Consider the following 13,413-nt stretch of genomic DNA (forward strand, 5'->3'; position numbering starts at 1 on the left):
CTGTAACAATTACATGTAATTAGCTAAATGTTGTAAAAAGTGACATCAGAAAATCAACACTACATTTTAAAACAGTGTTTGAAGCTAAATGTGACAAAATTTAGGCATGAATTTTGAGCACAAGCTCCTTTACAAACGGCGCCCCATATATTTGTAGAAGGAAAATCACCAATATCTAATCAGTGACGTATTTCTCCAGCTTTCTCCACTAACTAGGAAATTCCTGTAGAAATTTTGAAGGGTGCCAACATTTTTAACATGAGCTGTGCCAGAACTATAAGTTGTTCAGATACGTGAACTTTTATGGTCCAACAACGTTTTATGTAGCAGATATTACAAGTTTTAAAGACCATTCACTTTCATTTCTGAAACTGATATCGTGAGCTAAAATAAACCTGAATCCGTGGACATTTGGGTGAGCACTCGCTGCACTCTGAGTTGATTTGAGAGAAAACACCAAGTTTTATAGAAGTGAGAGACACTCCGGGACAAAGAAGACAAAAGTGCCTCCGTTTCGATGTATAACTTCTACATGTGTGTGGGAGAAAAAAGAGTTAGCAAAACTTTAGAAAAAACCTGAGGCAGCTCAGAAGTTAGAGTGTGTGATATCCTCAGCTGTCAGATGAATGTTTTGTGGAAAAATCTCCAAAACTCGTAACACCTAAACTGTGATTGTGTAAAAGCTGTTAAAGACATCTTAATGCCAGTTCAGACATGGAAACAACCTTAAACTCGGAATGATAAACTCCTGCTGTGACGTACACTGAGCTGTAGAGCTTTAAAGAGGGCTGAGTTTTCCTGTGTGTGTGGGGAAATTTCTCAGTTTTTTGCTAATTTTATTCCTGTTGTACAATGTACTGCTCCCACAAGTCATAGCACACTATTCCCAATCGAGCTGCTTGTTTTGATGTATAATTTGCATTTTATTTTTACATTAATAAGGGTGCTTCGATGCCTGTGTGTAGTTACCCTTAATGACAAAAAAAAAACCTGTTTTAGTTGTTATTTTTAACCAAAATCAGATGGCTGCATGTGTTAAAGGGCTTCAGCTGTAGGATCATGTGACTTCTTTGGCATTTCATTGCTAATCCAGAGCTGATGGGCTGTGCATATTGCTTCCTCTAATAAGGACAACCCCAGAGCTCGAGCAGCTCAGTGTGTTTGACTCGGTGAAAGACCTTTCCCATATCCCCAAGGCGAAACGGGTCTCAGACCCAAAGCAATCTGCCTGGCTGTCACAGTTCCTAATTAGAACTGCAACCGGGCCGCGAAGACAGCGGCGCGTTTGTTTCAGATCAGTCAGTCAAATAAGCCGGATAATTTGCTTTCTGCCTTCGGGGAGGCGGCAAAGAACAAAAGGCAGGTAAACAAAAAAAACTTTCTCTTGGTTCGTGAGAGAACAGTATCGGTCGACCCTCGGGGCATCCCGATCTCCCGTCAGAAAGTTTGGAAGAGCGCGTCCTGGCAGAGGATTTTAAGTTTTCCTTTTGTCTCTCTCTCTCTCACGCTCTCTTTCTCTCTGCACCTTCTTCTTGTTTCATCTCACTTCCTCCCACTCAGCTAATTATGAACCAGAAATTCGGCACAGTTCTGCCTGCTGGCTTGTGAAGTGTTCGAGTAAAGACACCAAGGCTGTCTTTCTCTTCCAGAAATAACCACGATCTTGTTTAGATCTGCTTACAAGTAGAAATATGCTGTGTGAAAAAAAAAAATCTGCTCACTGTATGTAAACAGCAATACAGGAGGAAAAAAAAAACTCATGGATACAAACTCTTAATAGCTTTTTCTCATGTGATAATATAGACACAATAGCAGGGGATATCTCAGGGGGGAGCGATGATTTGTCCACTGCCTTCCTCTAGCACATGCAGCAATTTAAACCCAACAGAGTTCAGGAGGGGGTGGGATTTAACCTCTTTGCTCAGACTGTAATAATGACCTTATCTCTCTGGCAAAATGATTGCATTGAACTGATAGCGAGAAAGTCACTAACAGCTTTTTAATGGCTAATCCATGAGTAAAGAGGCCAATCAGCGCACCAATTTCCCCCTCGCAGAAAATGAATCCCGCTGAATCCAGCAGGCGAGCGGCTGTGGGCGAATGAATGCAGGCGCTCCGGAGAGAGGGAGGATCAAGAGGAGGAGGCTGCAGCATTGTTTCTGAACGGATGGCTGCTGTAGTCCAGAGGGGCGACCCGATTAGGAAACAAGCCAACACCCAATAATAGCAACAGAAACATTTTCAGGCCATGCCGAAGAATAAATATTTATCAAACGAGGCTAGGAAGTGCAGGTTTTTTTTTTCTTCATTCTCATTTTATGCAAAAGTTCATTTTAACAGAGTATGAATGTGTTTTGTTTCAGGGAGGGAAATTAGAAAACACTGTGCAAATGTTTTAGCACCCCAAGAGCAATTATTTTAACTGTAATCCCAGATCTTATTCAGGATTTTTTAATGACTGTCAGCTTTTTAAAAAAATTATTATTAGGAAAGGCCGAGCGAGGCCAAGTTTTGTCGCTATAATCATCAGCAATCAGATGCTCTAAGCGTTCGGGAAATTAAAAACCGGCGACGCCCTCGAAGCAGAAGAAGATATAAGATAAAAAGATTTTCTCAAAATGCCAGTTTTTCAGTTTTGGAGGCTCAGCTGACCACAGAAAGCATTAATCGACTGAGTTCATTGACACTAAAAGTGACACTTGCTGATTTAAAAAAAAAACAAAACAAAAAAAAACATTCAGCATTCAGACGGATGGTGGAAATAAAACTTCACGTGTTGATGAAGTCGGGTGGCTGCAGAACAGTGATACCAGTATCAGATCAAATGGATGTGTGTGGACAAGCATTGTCTCATTGAAAGACTGTGCTGGGGTGCTGACCAAGGAGGGGTAAGACATGCAAGACACTCCCCTGGTTCCACTAAACCTGATGGTTTAAATGTAAAAAAAGTAAAAATTATTTAATGGTAAAGGGGAGCTGAGATTCATGATGGTTCTGCGGTACTTGGCAGACAACATCCTCCCTTGCTGTGGTCTGGTTTGAGCAAGCAGAGCCTTCGGGACATGTAGGTACATTCACGTACTTATTGGTTCCAACATCGAGACATCTGTACACCCCGCAATGCCGAGCAGTTACACAATACAACTGTGTGGCTTTATGCAAACCCACATGACTCCTGTCAGGTAACGCTGTGTAACGTGGCCACGATGCATCTTCTGTGTCCGACGACCTTCACCTTTTTACCGACTACCCAACTCTCCAACAAGGCTACGGCTCCCCTCGTGATGCCACCGCTTACTGGTGCTTGTTCATCTACACACCCATCTATCACCGGTCTGCACGTGGACCAGATTACGCCCGAGCCCAACCGCTGCCTCTCGGCGGTTATCCTTCTGTTGTCAGTGAGCGCATCAAAGGGACGCCTCTTCCAATTTTACCCCCGAATGACCGCCTCGCACAAAGTTGTCCACGTTTGAGCGTTTTACATAAAATTGGTTGAGTGTCAAGCATTGAAGTCCCCCCCCCCTCCATTCAAATCCTGGACTGGAAACAATAAGAGCCCTGTCAGGAAACACTGTCCTCCTCTGGTCCATTTAAACAAGTGGGTGTGTGCACTTTAGTGTCTTTTCAGGGAAGCTATTGATTGTAATGTGTTTTTCTCAGCTCACTGCCGCCTGGCTGAGAGATCTTATTTCCTCCACGGTAAAAGGCCGGGGCAGGTCCAGACTCGGGCGGTGTCTGCACTTCTCATAAAATATCACTGAGATGAAGCAGAGTTTTGTACAAAGCCGTGCCTCACGGGGAAAGGAGGTTGGGGGGGGGCTTCCTCAAAAGGCTCCTCAAAAGGCTCTCCATCTCCAGCGGCAGCAGGGATGTTTGTCCTCCTGCCTGAGAGATAACAATTTTGTGGAAGTTTGCTTGTGGATTTTAAAGCTTTTCAGTGGGCAGAAAAGTAGGACGTGATGTGGACTGAAGGCAGAGTTGACAAACTCTGATGCAAAATGTCACTGCGTTTCTCGCTGGGATTTAGGGCTTCTCCTTTTTTTAACTGACTCATAAAAGGTTTCTACTTTTCACATAAACCTTGATGAGATAATTACAGGATGAAAGTTTTGCAACGTATAAAAAAATCTTGTCAAATTTACGGCTTGAGTGACCCAAAGGTTTTAACATTTGGATTTTAGCTCTGATCGTGTCCATAGTCAATTTCATTCTTAACAACTTTGGAATTTATTTAAGCGTTTTACGTTTTAGCTGTCCGAGTCTATAAAAAACAAAAAATTGGGGTGGGAAAAAAAAGAATACAGCTTTATTGCCTTCATTACTGCCTGTTGTTTGCGGTGTCGCAGCCTCATCCTGTGAGACTGAACAGTCTGAATTATCTTGAAGTGCTTCAGGTGCTGCACGGCTCAGGTGCAATAACATTTTCAGCGCAAGACTTTGTAAAATAAACAGAACAAAGAGAAGCCGCCTACTTTCACTGTCGCCCGCCAGCGAAAGGTGAAGGCGGATGATAATGTTTTCGCTTGTGTCTGTGTGTGGTGGCTACCAAAATATCTCATGAACCACTGGATGGATTCTAATAAAACTTGCAGACAATAATCACTGGATGTACATCTACGACTGACTAACTTTTGAAGTCAACTTAATTCAAGATGGCTGCTACAGCCAACGGACCTTAAAAAACATAAACATGGCTACAACTGAAACAATTTTACAGATATTGAACTAAAATTTGGCGTTGTAGTAGCTGAGACTGATCCCCAACACATATTCTGAGCGCCGACACCTCACACAAGATCTTTGTTTAAAATTTTGCCATTAACTAGTTGGAGTCAACTCTGTCTGTTAGCAAAATATCTCGAAAAGCACATGATGGATTTTATTAAAACTTGCAGGAGATAATCATTGAATGTTCATCAACACCTGATTAAAGCTTGGAGTTAGTGCAATGCAGAATAGCAATCACAGCCAACTGACCTTACGAAACACAAAAATGGCTCTATTTCAGTCAATTTTACAGATACTGTTCTAAAATTTGGTGTGCTAGTAGCTGAGAGTCTTTCACAACACATACTCGTTACAGTGCATTCGTTATACAACATCTTGGTTTCAAACTTTAGTATTAACTGTTGGAGCCAACTGCGTTTGTCTGTTAGCAAAAAAGCTCATAAACCACTGAACAGATTTTAATGAAACTTTCAGAAAGTAAGCTCTGAATGTTCATCAACAACTGCTTAACACAATTCAAGATGGCCACCACAGCCATCACAATTGATCTTAAAAAACACAAAAATTCCTATAAGTGTGTTGATTTTAAAGTTATTGAGCTAAAATGTGATGTGGTAGAAACTGAGTTATTCACAACACATACCCTGAGCGTGACGTCTCACGATATCACATGAGATCACTCATAATGTTATTTTCAAGGTTTGACAGCAACAACTCTGTTGTTTCTCAACATAAGATGATCTCAGTCTAAAACTCTGGCATGAGAGGCAGTGGGTGATATGCATTCCTTCAAGGAGTGCCTGGCCTTTAGTTTAGAAAAAGAAATCAATAAAGAGTATATCTGTGTACTGAGTGCAAACCTCTTTGTGCATGAATTAGCAGTCAGGGAGTGCAGATGCTTTTGAGCTCTCCAAGTCTCATATTTTTAATGTTATCTGCCTCAAGAGGAGCATCCTTTACATGCTTGTTAACTCACAAATTAGGCCACTGTCCTTGCAGCAGAAAAAAAAGAGCTTCTCTTGCAAACTCCCTCAAAGGGAGAAGGAAATCCATTCCAACAAGATTCGCTTCATCAATTTGTGTCCAGCCTAACTGATGACTACAGCCATTCTGCAGCCATGTAAAATAATGTCTGCAACATCTGCATATGCTTAGATTTATCAGTGGTAATTACCTCCACTCAGCGGCCCCCCGACCTGCCCTCCCGAAGCGGCTCTCATCAGGAGCTTTGATGGGAAAGAGGACGTGAAAAATATGTCACGGTTAGGATGTGGAGACCAGACGACCAGTTTGGGATTTACAACCCGCAGTTCCAATTGTGTAAAATGTTAATATAAACAAAATGCACTTGTTAGCAAATTTCATAACCCCATATTTTATTCACGGTGGAACATAGTAAACATATCAAATGTCTAAACTAAGAAATTGTACCTTTTTGGGGGCAGGGGGAGGGGGTAATTTTAAATTTGATGGCAGCAACACATCTCAAAAACTTTGGGGCAGGTCCATGTTTCCCACTGTGAAGCATCCTCTCCTCTTTTAACATCAGACTGAAAACATTCAGGAACTGAGGAGACCACTGATGGAGGTTTTAGAGGGGATGTTGTCCCATTCCTGTCTGCTGTTCAACAGTCCTGGGATTTTTCATTTCACGGTGTGTCAAATCAGTTTTTAAATTTATTTTTAGTGAGAAGTCTGGACTGCAGACAGGACAGTTCAGCATCTGGACTTTGTGCTAATAACAGTTTGGATGGTCCCGCTCCTCTTTAGTAGAGGATGTGGCGTCCATAGTTTCGAAAAGATAGTTTTGATTCACCTAACTACAGAACAGTTTCCCACTGTGCTTTAATCCATTTAAATGAGCTTTAACTCAGAGAAGACAGCAGATTTAAGCAGCATTTGTGGATGGCACGGTGAACTGTGTTTACAGACAATGATTTTTAGAAGTGTTCCTGAGTCCATGCAGTGATGTCCAGAACAGAACCAGACCTGTTTTTAATGAAGTGCTGCCTGAGGGCCTGAAGATCACAGCATCCAATATTGACTTTAAGCCAGGATTTCACCAGATTCTTAAATTCTTTGAATGATATCATGAACTATAGATGACGGGATATTCAAAGTCTTCCCAACTTTCTGCTGAGGAACAATATACTGAAATTGTTACACTATTTGTAGACATTTTTTTGCAGATTGGTGAACCTGTGTCCATCTATACTTCTGAGCCTCTAAATCCTCTTTTTATACTCAGTCCTCTTACTGACCACTTGTAATTAACCTATCTAATACAAAATGCTCCTTCAGCTGTTTCTCATTTGGACCTCTTCTTTCACAGCCTTTTGTTGCCCCTGTCCCCACATTTTTGAAACGTTTTGCTGCCATCATATTCAAAATTGCCTTGTGTTTTCCTAAAACTGGTACAATTTCTGCATTTAAACTTTTGATATGTTAACTATGTTCTATTGTGAATAAAATATGGGTTTATAAGATGTCCACATGAATCCTTTCTGTTTTTATTTACTTTTTGCACAACGTCTCAACTTTGTCGAAACTGGGGTTACAATTCAAGGTTACTAAGCTTGTAGTCCACATTAGCTGCTCTCCATGAGGCGAGTGACAGCTTCACCGGCTGGGTGTTAATGACAAACGAGCGTTGTCCCCCTCCATGACTCTGGACGTGCCAGTTTGCAGAGTGTCACTCTGACAGGGAGATGAACAAGCAACGCAGGCAGATTGAAACGTCTATATCAGCCTCTCCTTTGACCCTGCGACACACCTTTTTTTTCTCTCTGTACAAGCCCTGATTAAGCAGGATGCGGCTGGGAGGAAGAAAGAAGGCGTCTCCGACCTGTTTCAGCACATCTTATCGCCCTCTAAATAATGCCGCATCTGAAGAAGACATACACCGGGCTTTGAAAACACCGTAATCTGCTAAGGTCACCTCCTGCATCCCAACACAGGGAATCCAGGTGTCTTCAGAAAAGACTCAGCATCCTGCAGAGTGAGGAGGTTCGCATCCAAGAAGCCATTAAGTGCCTCTGGAGTGATCATTAAGGTGTTAAATGTCAGACTCAGGAAGAACTGTTATACTACCTGTACCCCGCAGCAGCTTCATGGTGCAGAAACAGCTGAATCAGGGACAAAAATAACTAACGGTGTTTAAAATAAAGGCCTAGCAGTTCCGTTCTCTAATTGTATATAATTGGTCTAAGCCTTGAATTAGGTGATTTTTTCCCCCCTTGATTTCCATAATTTACATGTGCAGCTAAATTTAGCAAAGGTCTCCATTTGTTTTGTTAATCAGTGAAGACTGCACTCTTTTGTAAAGTCAGGATCGATGAAGTGCACTGCTGGAAATTTCAACTCAGAGCACAAAAAAATGAAGCTGTCATTCCTCGAAGGAATGCATTTCGCCCATTGTGCTGCACGCCAAAGTTTTACACAAAGATCCTGCGTGATCCGTTAGCACTCAAAGTGTGTGCCGGGTATGACTCTCAGTTACTGCCACACCAAATCATAGCTCAAAAGCTGTTAAACTGGCTGAGTTATAGCTAACTCTGTGTCTGCTCAGGTTGATGAGGTGCAGCAGAAATCTTGAATTGAGTTGATTCCAAAAAGGTAATCAGTTTTAGATGTTTAACCTTTTTTTGGACTGATTGCTTTTTGAGAGTTTTATTAAAATCTGTGCAGCGGTTCACAGGATAATTTGCTAAGAGACAGAAAAACACACACACAGAAAGGCAGTTCCATGTTCCCCTGCCATTCATGAAGGTGAGTGATAATAATCAAAGACAGTCTAAGCTATTTCTTCAATGAAAGACATTTATTTTGTCCCAAGTTTAAAAGGGTAAAGTCAGAATCAATAACCTAATTACGGCAGATTATAAATATGTTACTATACTTTAAAAATCAAGTTTGAAATGTAAGAGAATTGCACTAATTCAGCATTCACACATTAGTTTTTCGGTTTTGTTTTGTTTTTTTCTGTACTCTTTTTGCAATCTAATTACGTCTACATAGCTTGTGCTGTTTTAGTCATTAATAAATTAAAACATCCTGCTCACTCGGGATATGGGTGCTATGATTTTCAGCTTTTGTAACATTTATACTTTTCAAAATATTTAACTTTATTTGCAAATATTTTCCCCATAGGAATACATTCATATGTCTTTAATTCCTTCAAAAGCATTGTTCTCCTTAAAATCTGTTTTAGCATCCTTACTCTTTTATCGTTTTTTGCTACCTTTAGCTTTTAGCTAGACTCTTACTACTTTTAGCTACTGGTCTTCTACTTTTAGCTTCAACCGAGCAGGTTTGATTTTAGACACCCTTTTAGCAGCTCAGTTTCAGCTTCTTCAGCGAAGTTCAGCAAACTCCTTCAGCCCTCGGCGTTCACTTCCACAAAAACTGCAGTTTCTCTAATCAAGTTTTCATTCTTCTACAAGCTTATTTCTGAATAAGTTTAATGCCGAGTGTTAATAGTTCTGACGAAATTCAGTAAAAGACATTGTTGCCTCAAAAGCCTGAGCATGCCGCAGAGATCCACTGTGTGCTGCTTTAAAGGATGACTGATTTCAAAAACTCGATTTTCTCTTTTGTATCTGCAGCTTTTCAATAAAGTCAGATTTATTCCAAAGCTGGAGCAGATTGTGTGCTCAGGATTGATGAAGTGCACGGAGATCTGCTACACCTTCCCTCTCTTCCAACGATTCCTCCGCCCAGGTACCATTAAAGGCATAAATGAGTTATTCATGGGAACACCATCCATCTCTCGTAGGCACTGCCAATCCGGACCCCAACCAGGCTTCTGTTAGAGCTCAGCGACGAGCCAATCTCTGCCTGCGTGGCACCCGAGCAATTGATTACTTTCCATGTCTCTCCCTGCTGATTCGGGACCATTGTTCAGAAACCTTTATGGCCACACATCATCTCATTTCAGGCCAAAAGACGACGGCTGCGCAGTTATTTGAACAGGCAGACAGTCATTCTCGACTTTTACAGTAGATGTTTCCCATTTTGACAGCGGGACGCTGGCTTCGTCAGAGCAGAAGAGATGATGCTGCTTCTGGAGCTGACAGTCCCAAAGTTCAACCACGTCTTCTCAGGAATCGGTGGGCTCAAGGCAGGTTGGCATTTCTTTGGAATCTTGTACACATTTACATCCTAATATTCTTTCATGACTCTGGACCAGCTCTTTACCTGACATTGAGGGGAAAAAATCCACTCATTAAAGCTGTCCTACTCATACCCCCCTGCCCCAAACACACACACACACACACTGTTGGCACAGAGAAGGTATCAGCGCCACTCAGTCATGATAACTGACAGAAATGAAGAGGTCTTGATGAATTAGACGCCATGTTGGAACATCCAGCACCTCCGACTTAATTAATAAAGTGGGTGGATATAAAATATTCAATTTCTGTGAATCATTTTAGCCAGACATGAGCTTTAAGCTCTTAATGAATGTTCAGACGCTGTGCCCTCTTGATGAGGGTGCCCTTTTACTGGATGTATGTATTATTAATATTATTATTATTTTGTTCTGTCTGCAGAGAAATAAAATGCTGGAAAGGATGACAATAAGCTGCAGCAGAGAGTCCTAATGAGGGCAGGACTCGGCACAGATGATGCCAGGAAAGGGGAAAAATAAAAAAATCAGTAAACTGCTGATGCATCCAGCAATAAGAAGAATGTGAACGATGCTGAGAAAGTGACAGGCTGGATGGAAGTCTATCGGTTTGTTTACCACGCTCGGCCCGTATCATTTTCACTCCATGTGTGGATGTTTGCGTGGGGATGACAGCAGTGAAACGTTCTGCTGGGGACAACAAACAACAACAAAAGCTCGGCTCCCAAAACTGTGTCTTTGTTCACCTGCTCGGGGCCAGCCGGTGGCCCACTTTCACAACGAGGTTACTGTATTAGTTTTGATAGTGGATTCGGGGCGGCTGCGGAGGGAGAGCTCTCACGCCTGTCTGCCTCCGACGTGTCTATCCATCATTTTGACAAGGCCTCTGTCTCCCCCTGCCTCCATTAAGTGCGGCTTTTTTCCTCTTGGAGTCCCACCTCGTCCCTTTCTAACAAAAAAGACCCCCTTCTCATCCCATCATAAATTTCTTCTCCCCTCCGCTTCCACCCACTGGAGGAACTTTCCTGTCGGATCCCGACTTTAATCTATTTTTGTTCCCGCTCACTTCTTTCTGCATCAGCTCCTTCCCCCCCTATGGCCAGGTCTCATGCAACTTTTACTCCGCCCCTCTTCTCCATCCCTCCTCCTCCTCAGCAGCTCTCTCTCTCATCCCTCTGCTCCTCTTTACTTTCTTTCTGTAAATCCTCCCGTTTTCGCCTCCTTTCCTCTCCTTGCTCCTGACACTTGTGCTTCTTTCCTCTCTTCTCAGTGCTTCATTTACATTGAGTGCGTACCCGCATTTAAGAATTGCATATCAATATATTTGGAACGCTACTAGAGTAAGCTCTTTCAAACTGGCCCTGTTTGATATAGTTCAGGGTGACATCTTTATGTTTTATTTTAGAGTTTCCAAATGGTCCCATTAACTTTTAATAATGGCACCATTTGAAAATCTCATCCTCGGTTCTTGCACCCTCCATCCTTCTCTCACAAACTGGCTTCTCCTCAGCTTTTCCAAAGGCAGATATTCAGGATAATAAAGAAAACTGTTTTTTAATTAGCCATATGGTCCAGCTTCATTCCTCCCCACCTCACTCCATTCTGTAAAGAAACGAGACAGATTTGCTGCTAATTAAGTTCGTTCCTGGTGTGCAATCTTTGTCTCCAACTAAAACTGATTCAAAGGAAAGCAGGAGCATTTCTTTCTCCCGTCTCTATTTTATTTTATATTTTTTTCCTGCCCACTGGTGCTTTATTATTCATAGCCCAGCGGCTGGCAGAAATCTGAGCAATAAGCCGTGTTTCCGTGACGCATGTGTACTTGAACGTGTAGCAGCATTGTGACTCAACTTCCCTGGGGTTCGTGGACATCATCAACCTTAAACACAAGTTTTATGTCGGCAGCTGACAGGGAGTCGAGGTTTAGGGAGATTTGGATGGCGGGAAGCGGGGATTGGGTCCATTTTTAAAATAAAAAAAAAAGAAATATCTGTACGTTTGCATTTGATTGTGTGTTCTGTTGATTTATTAGTATATTTCTGGAAGCACACGCGCACACCACTTGTACAGGAGCTGAGGTAAACCTTCACTCACGGTAGAAGATGTACTGTGCGTAATTGGACCAGACCCGGTCCTCCGCGTAATGGCCCCCGGAGGAGGACGCGCTCAGGGACGTGTTGCAGGCCACGACGTGGAAACCGCACTCGGACAGCATGTCGAAAGCCCTCTCCAGGTGCTTGAACCGCAGGTGAAACCTGCAGGTGTAGCGGTCCGCGGGCCTGTCCGCGTCCCGGCTCTCGTTGAGCGCGTCCCCGAACACCTCCTTGGCCAGGCCGATCCTGCCGCTGACGAAGATCCGCGGGCACCTTTTGGCCCTCGCGGGCTCCGCGTGGCTTTCCCGGCCCCTGAACGCCACCGTGATGTAGCCGTACCTCCTGTCCAGGGAGTGGGACGGGTAGAACCTCTGCTCGCTGCCCTGAGACTCGTCGTCCCGGTCGCTGTAGCACAGCTCGTCCGGGAGCAGCTTGGACTCGTCGGCGGCCAGAAGTTTGGCCAAATCCGGCAGCTGGAAGTACTCCGCCTCCCTCCTTAGCCTCCCCCGCTCCGGGAAGTGGTCGGGGAGGACGACCTGCTTGTCTCTGAGGTAGTCTAGCACGTAGCGGAACAAAAAGCCGTCCCTGTCGATGAAGTAGCGTCCTCTGAGGTCCCGGGACAGGTCGTTCGTGGAGCCTTTCTTGTTGGAGAAGAGCTTCCCCAGGAGGGAATTTGGAAAGCTCGTCAGGGTGGCGTGACGCGTGTAGTACACCTGCCCACCCACGTTCAGCTCAATCACATCCGTCGGAGGGTTTTGCACAGAGCCCTGCTCTTTGGGAGGTTTGCAGTTTTCGCTCATTTTTAAAAAATATTTTATTTTCTCAGCTCTTGCAAAATGAGGAGGAGGAGGAAGAAGAAAATCTGGATGATGGGGTGTCCCAGAAGTTCAGGGTTGGAGGAGCCTGGTTCCCCGCGTCCAGCGTCTCATGACAGAGCGACCCCGAGGTGTGTCCACTGTCCATCCTTCGAGCCCTGCATGCGTAAAGGTGCGCGGTGCCTCCTCTCCGAGCAGGAATCGATCACCACGTCCAGCATCGTGTTACACACAGGCGAAACGATCCTCTCTGGACTCTCTCCGCCGCGGAAAGAAAAGTAAAAGAAAGAGAAAAAAAATCAAAACATTTCAAAGTTTTAGTTCTCGCAGTTCAGCCGCCTCGTCGCCCTCCCACGGAACACAAAAACTAAAAACAAACGGATTAAAACCACACGAAATCATCTTTTTTCTTTTTTTTTATTCTGCCTCTATAAGCGCCACTCCTGAGTGCTGGGATGCTGAAACGAGCAGGGAGTAGGAGGAGGAGGAAGAAGAGGAAGAGGAGGAGGAGGAGGAGGAGGAGGAGGAGGGTGGGAGCTTCGCGCACACATCATCTCTCCAAACTGCTGAGTGCGGAAGCCTCTAAAGCGGCAGAGGGTTTGAGATAATGTTGCCCCAAGCTGTGCCACAGAGAAAATAAAGAGGG

General features: G+C 43.6%; 1 protein-coding gene across 1 annotated transcript in view; it reads right to left on the reverse strand.

The window, feature by feature from the left end:
* The window catches only part of LOC108240510 (BTB/POZ domain-containing protein KCTD16), a 15,547-nt gene extending 2,187 nt beyond the window's left edge, over nucleotides 1–13,360 (reverse strand). The window contains exon 1 of the mRNA XM_017424047.3: nucleotides 11,954–13,360. Within this exon, the coding sequence (XP_017279536.1) occupies nucleotides 11,954–12,752 (799 nt within the window). The 5' untranslated portion in view covers nucleotides 12,753–13,360. The remainder of the gene's footprint in view (nucleotides 1–11,953) is intronic.
* Nucleotides 13,361–13,413: the final 53 nt, after the last annotated feature.

This window comes from Kryptolebias marmoratus, linkage group LG9, assembly GCF_001649575.2.
Source record: "Kryptolebias marmoratus isolate JLee-2015 linkage group LG9, ASM164957v2, whole genome shotgun sequence".
Lineage (NCBI taxonomy): Eukaryota > Metazoa > Chordata > Actinopteri > Cyprinodontiformes > Rivulidae > Kryptolebias > Kryptolebias marmoratus.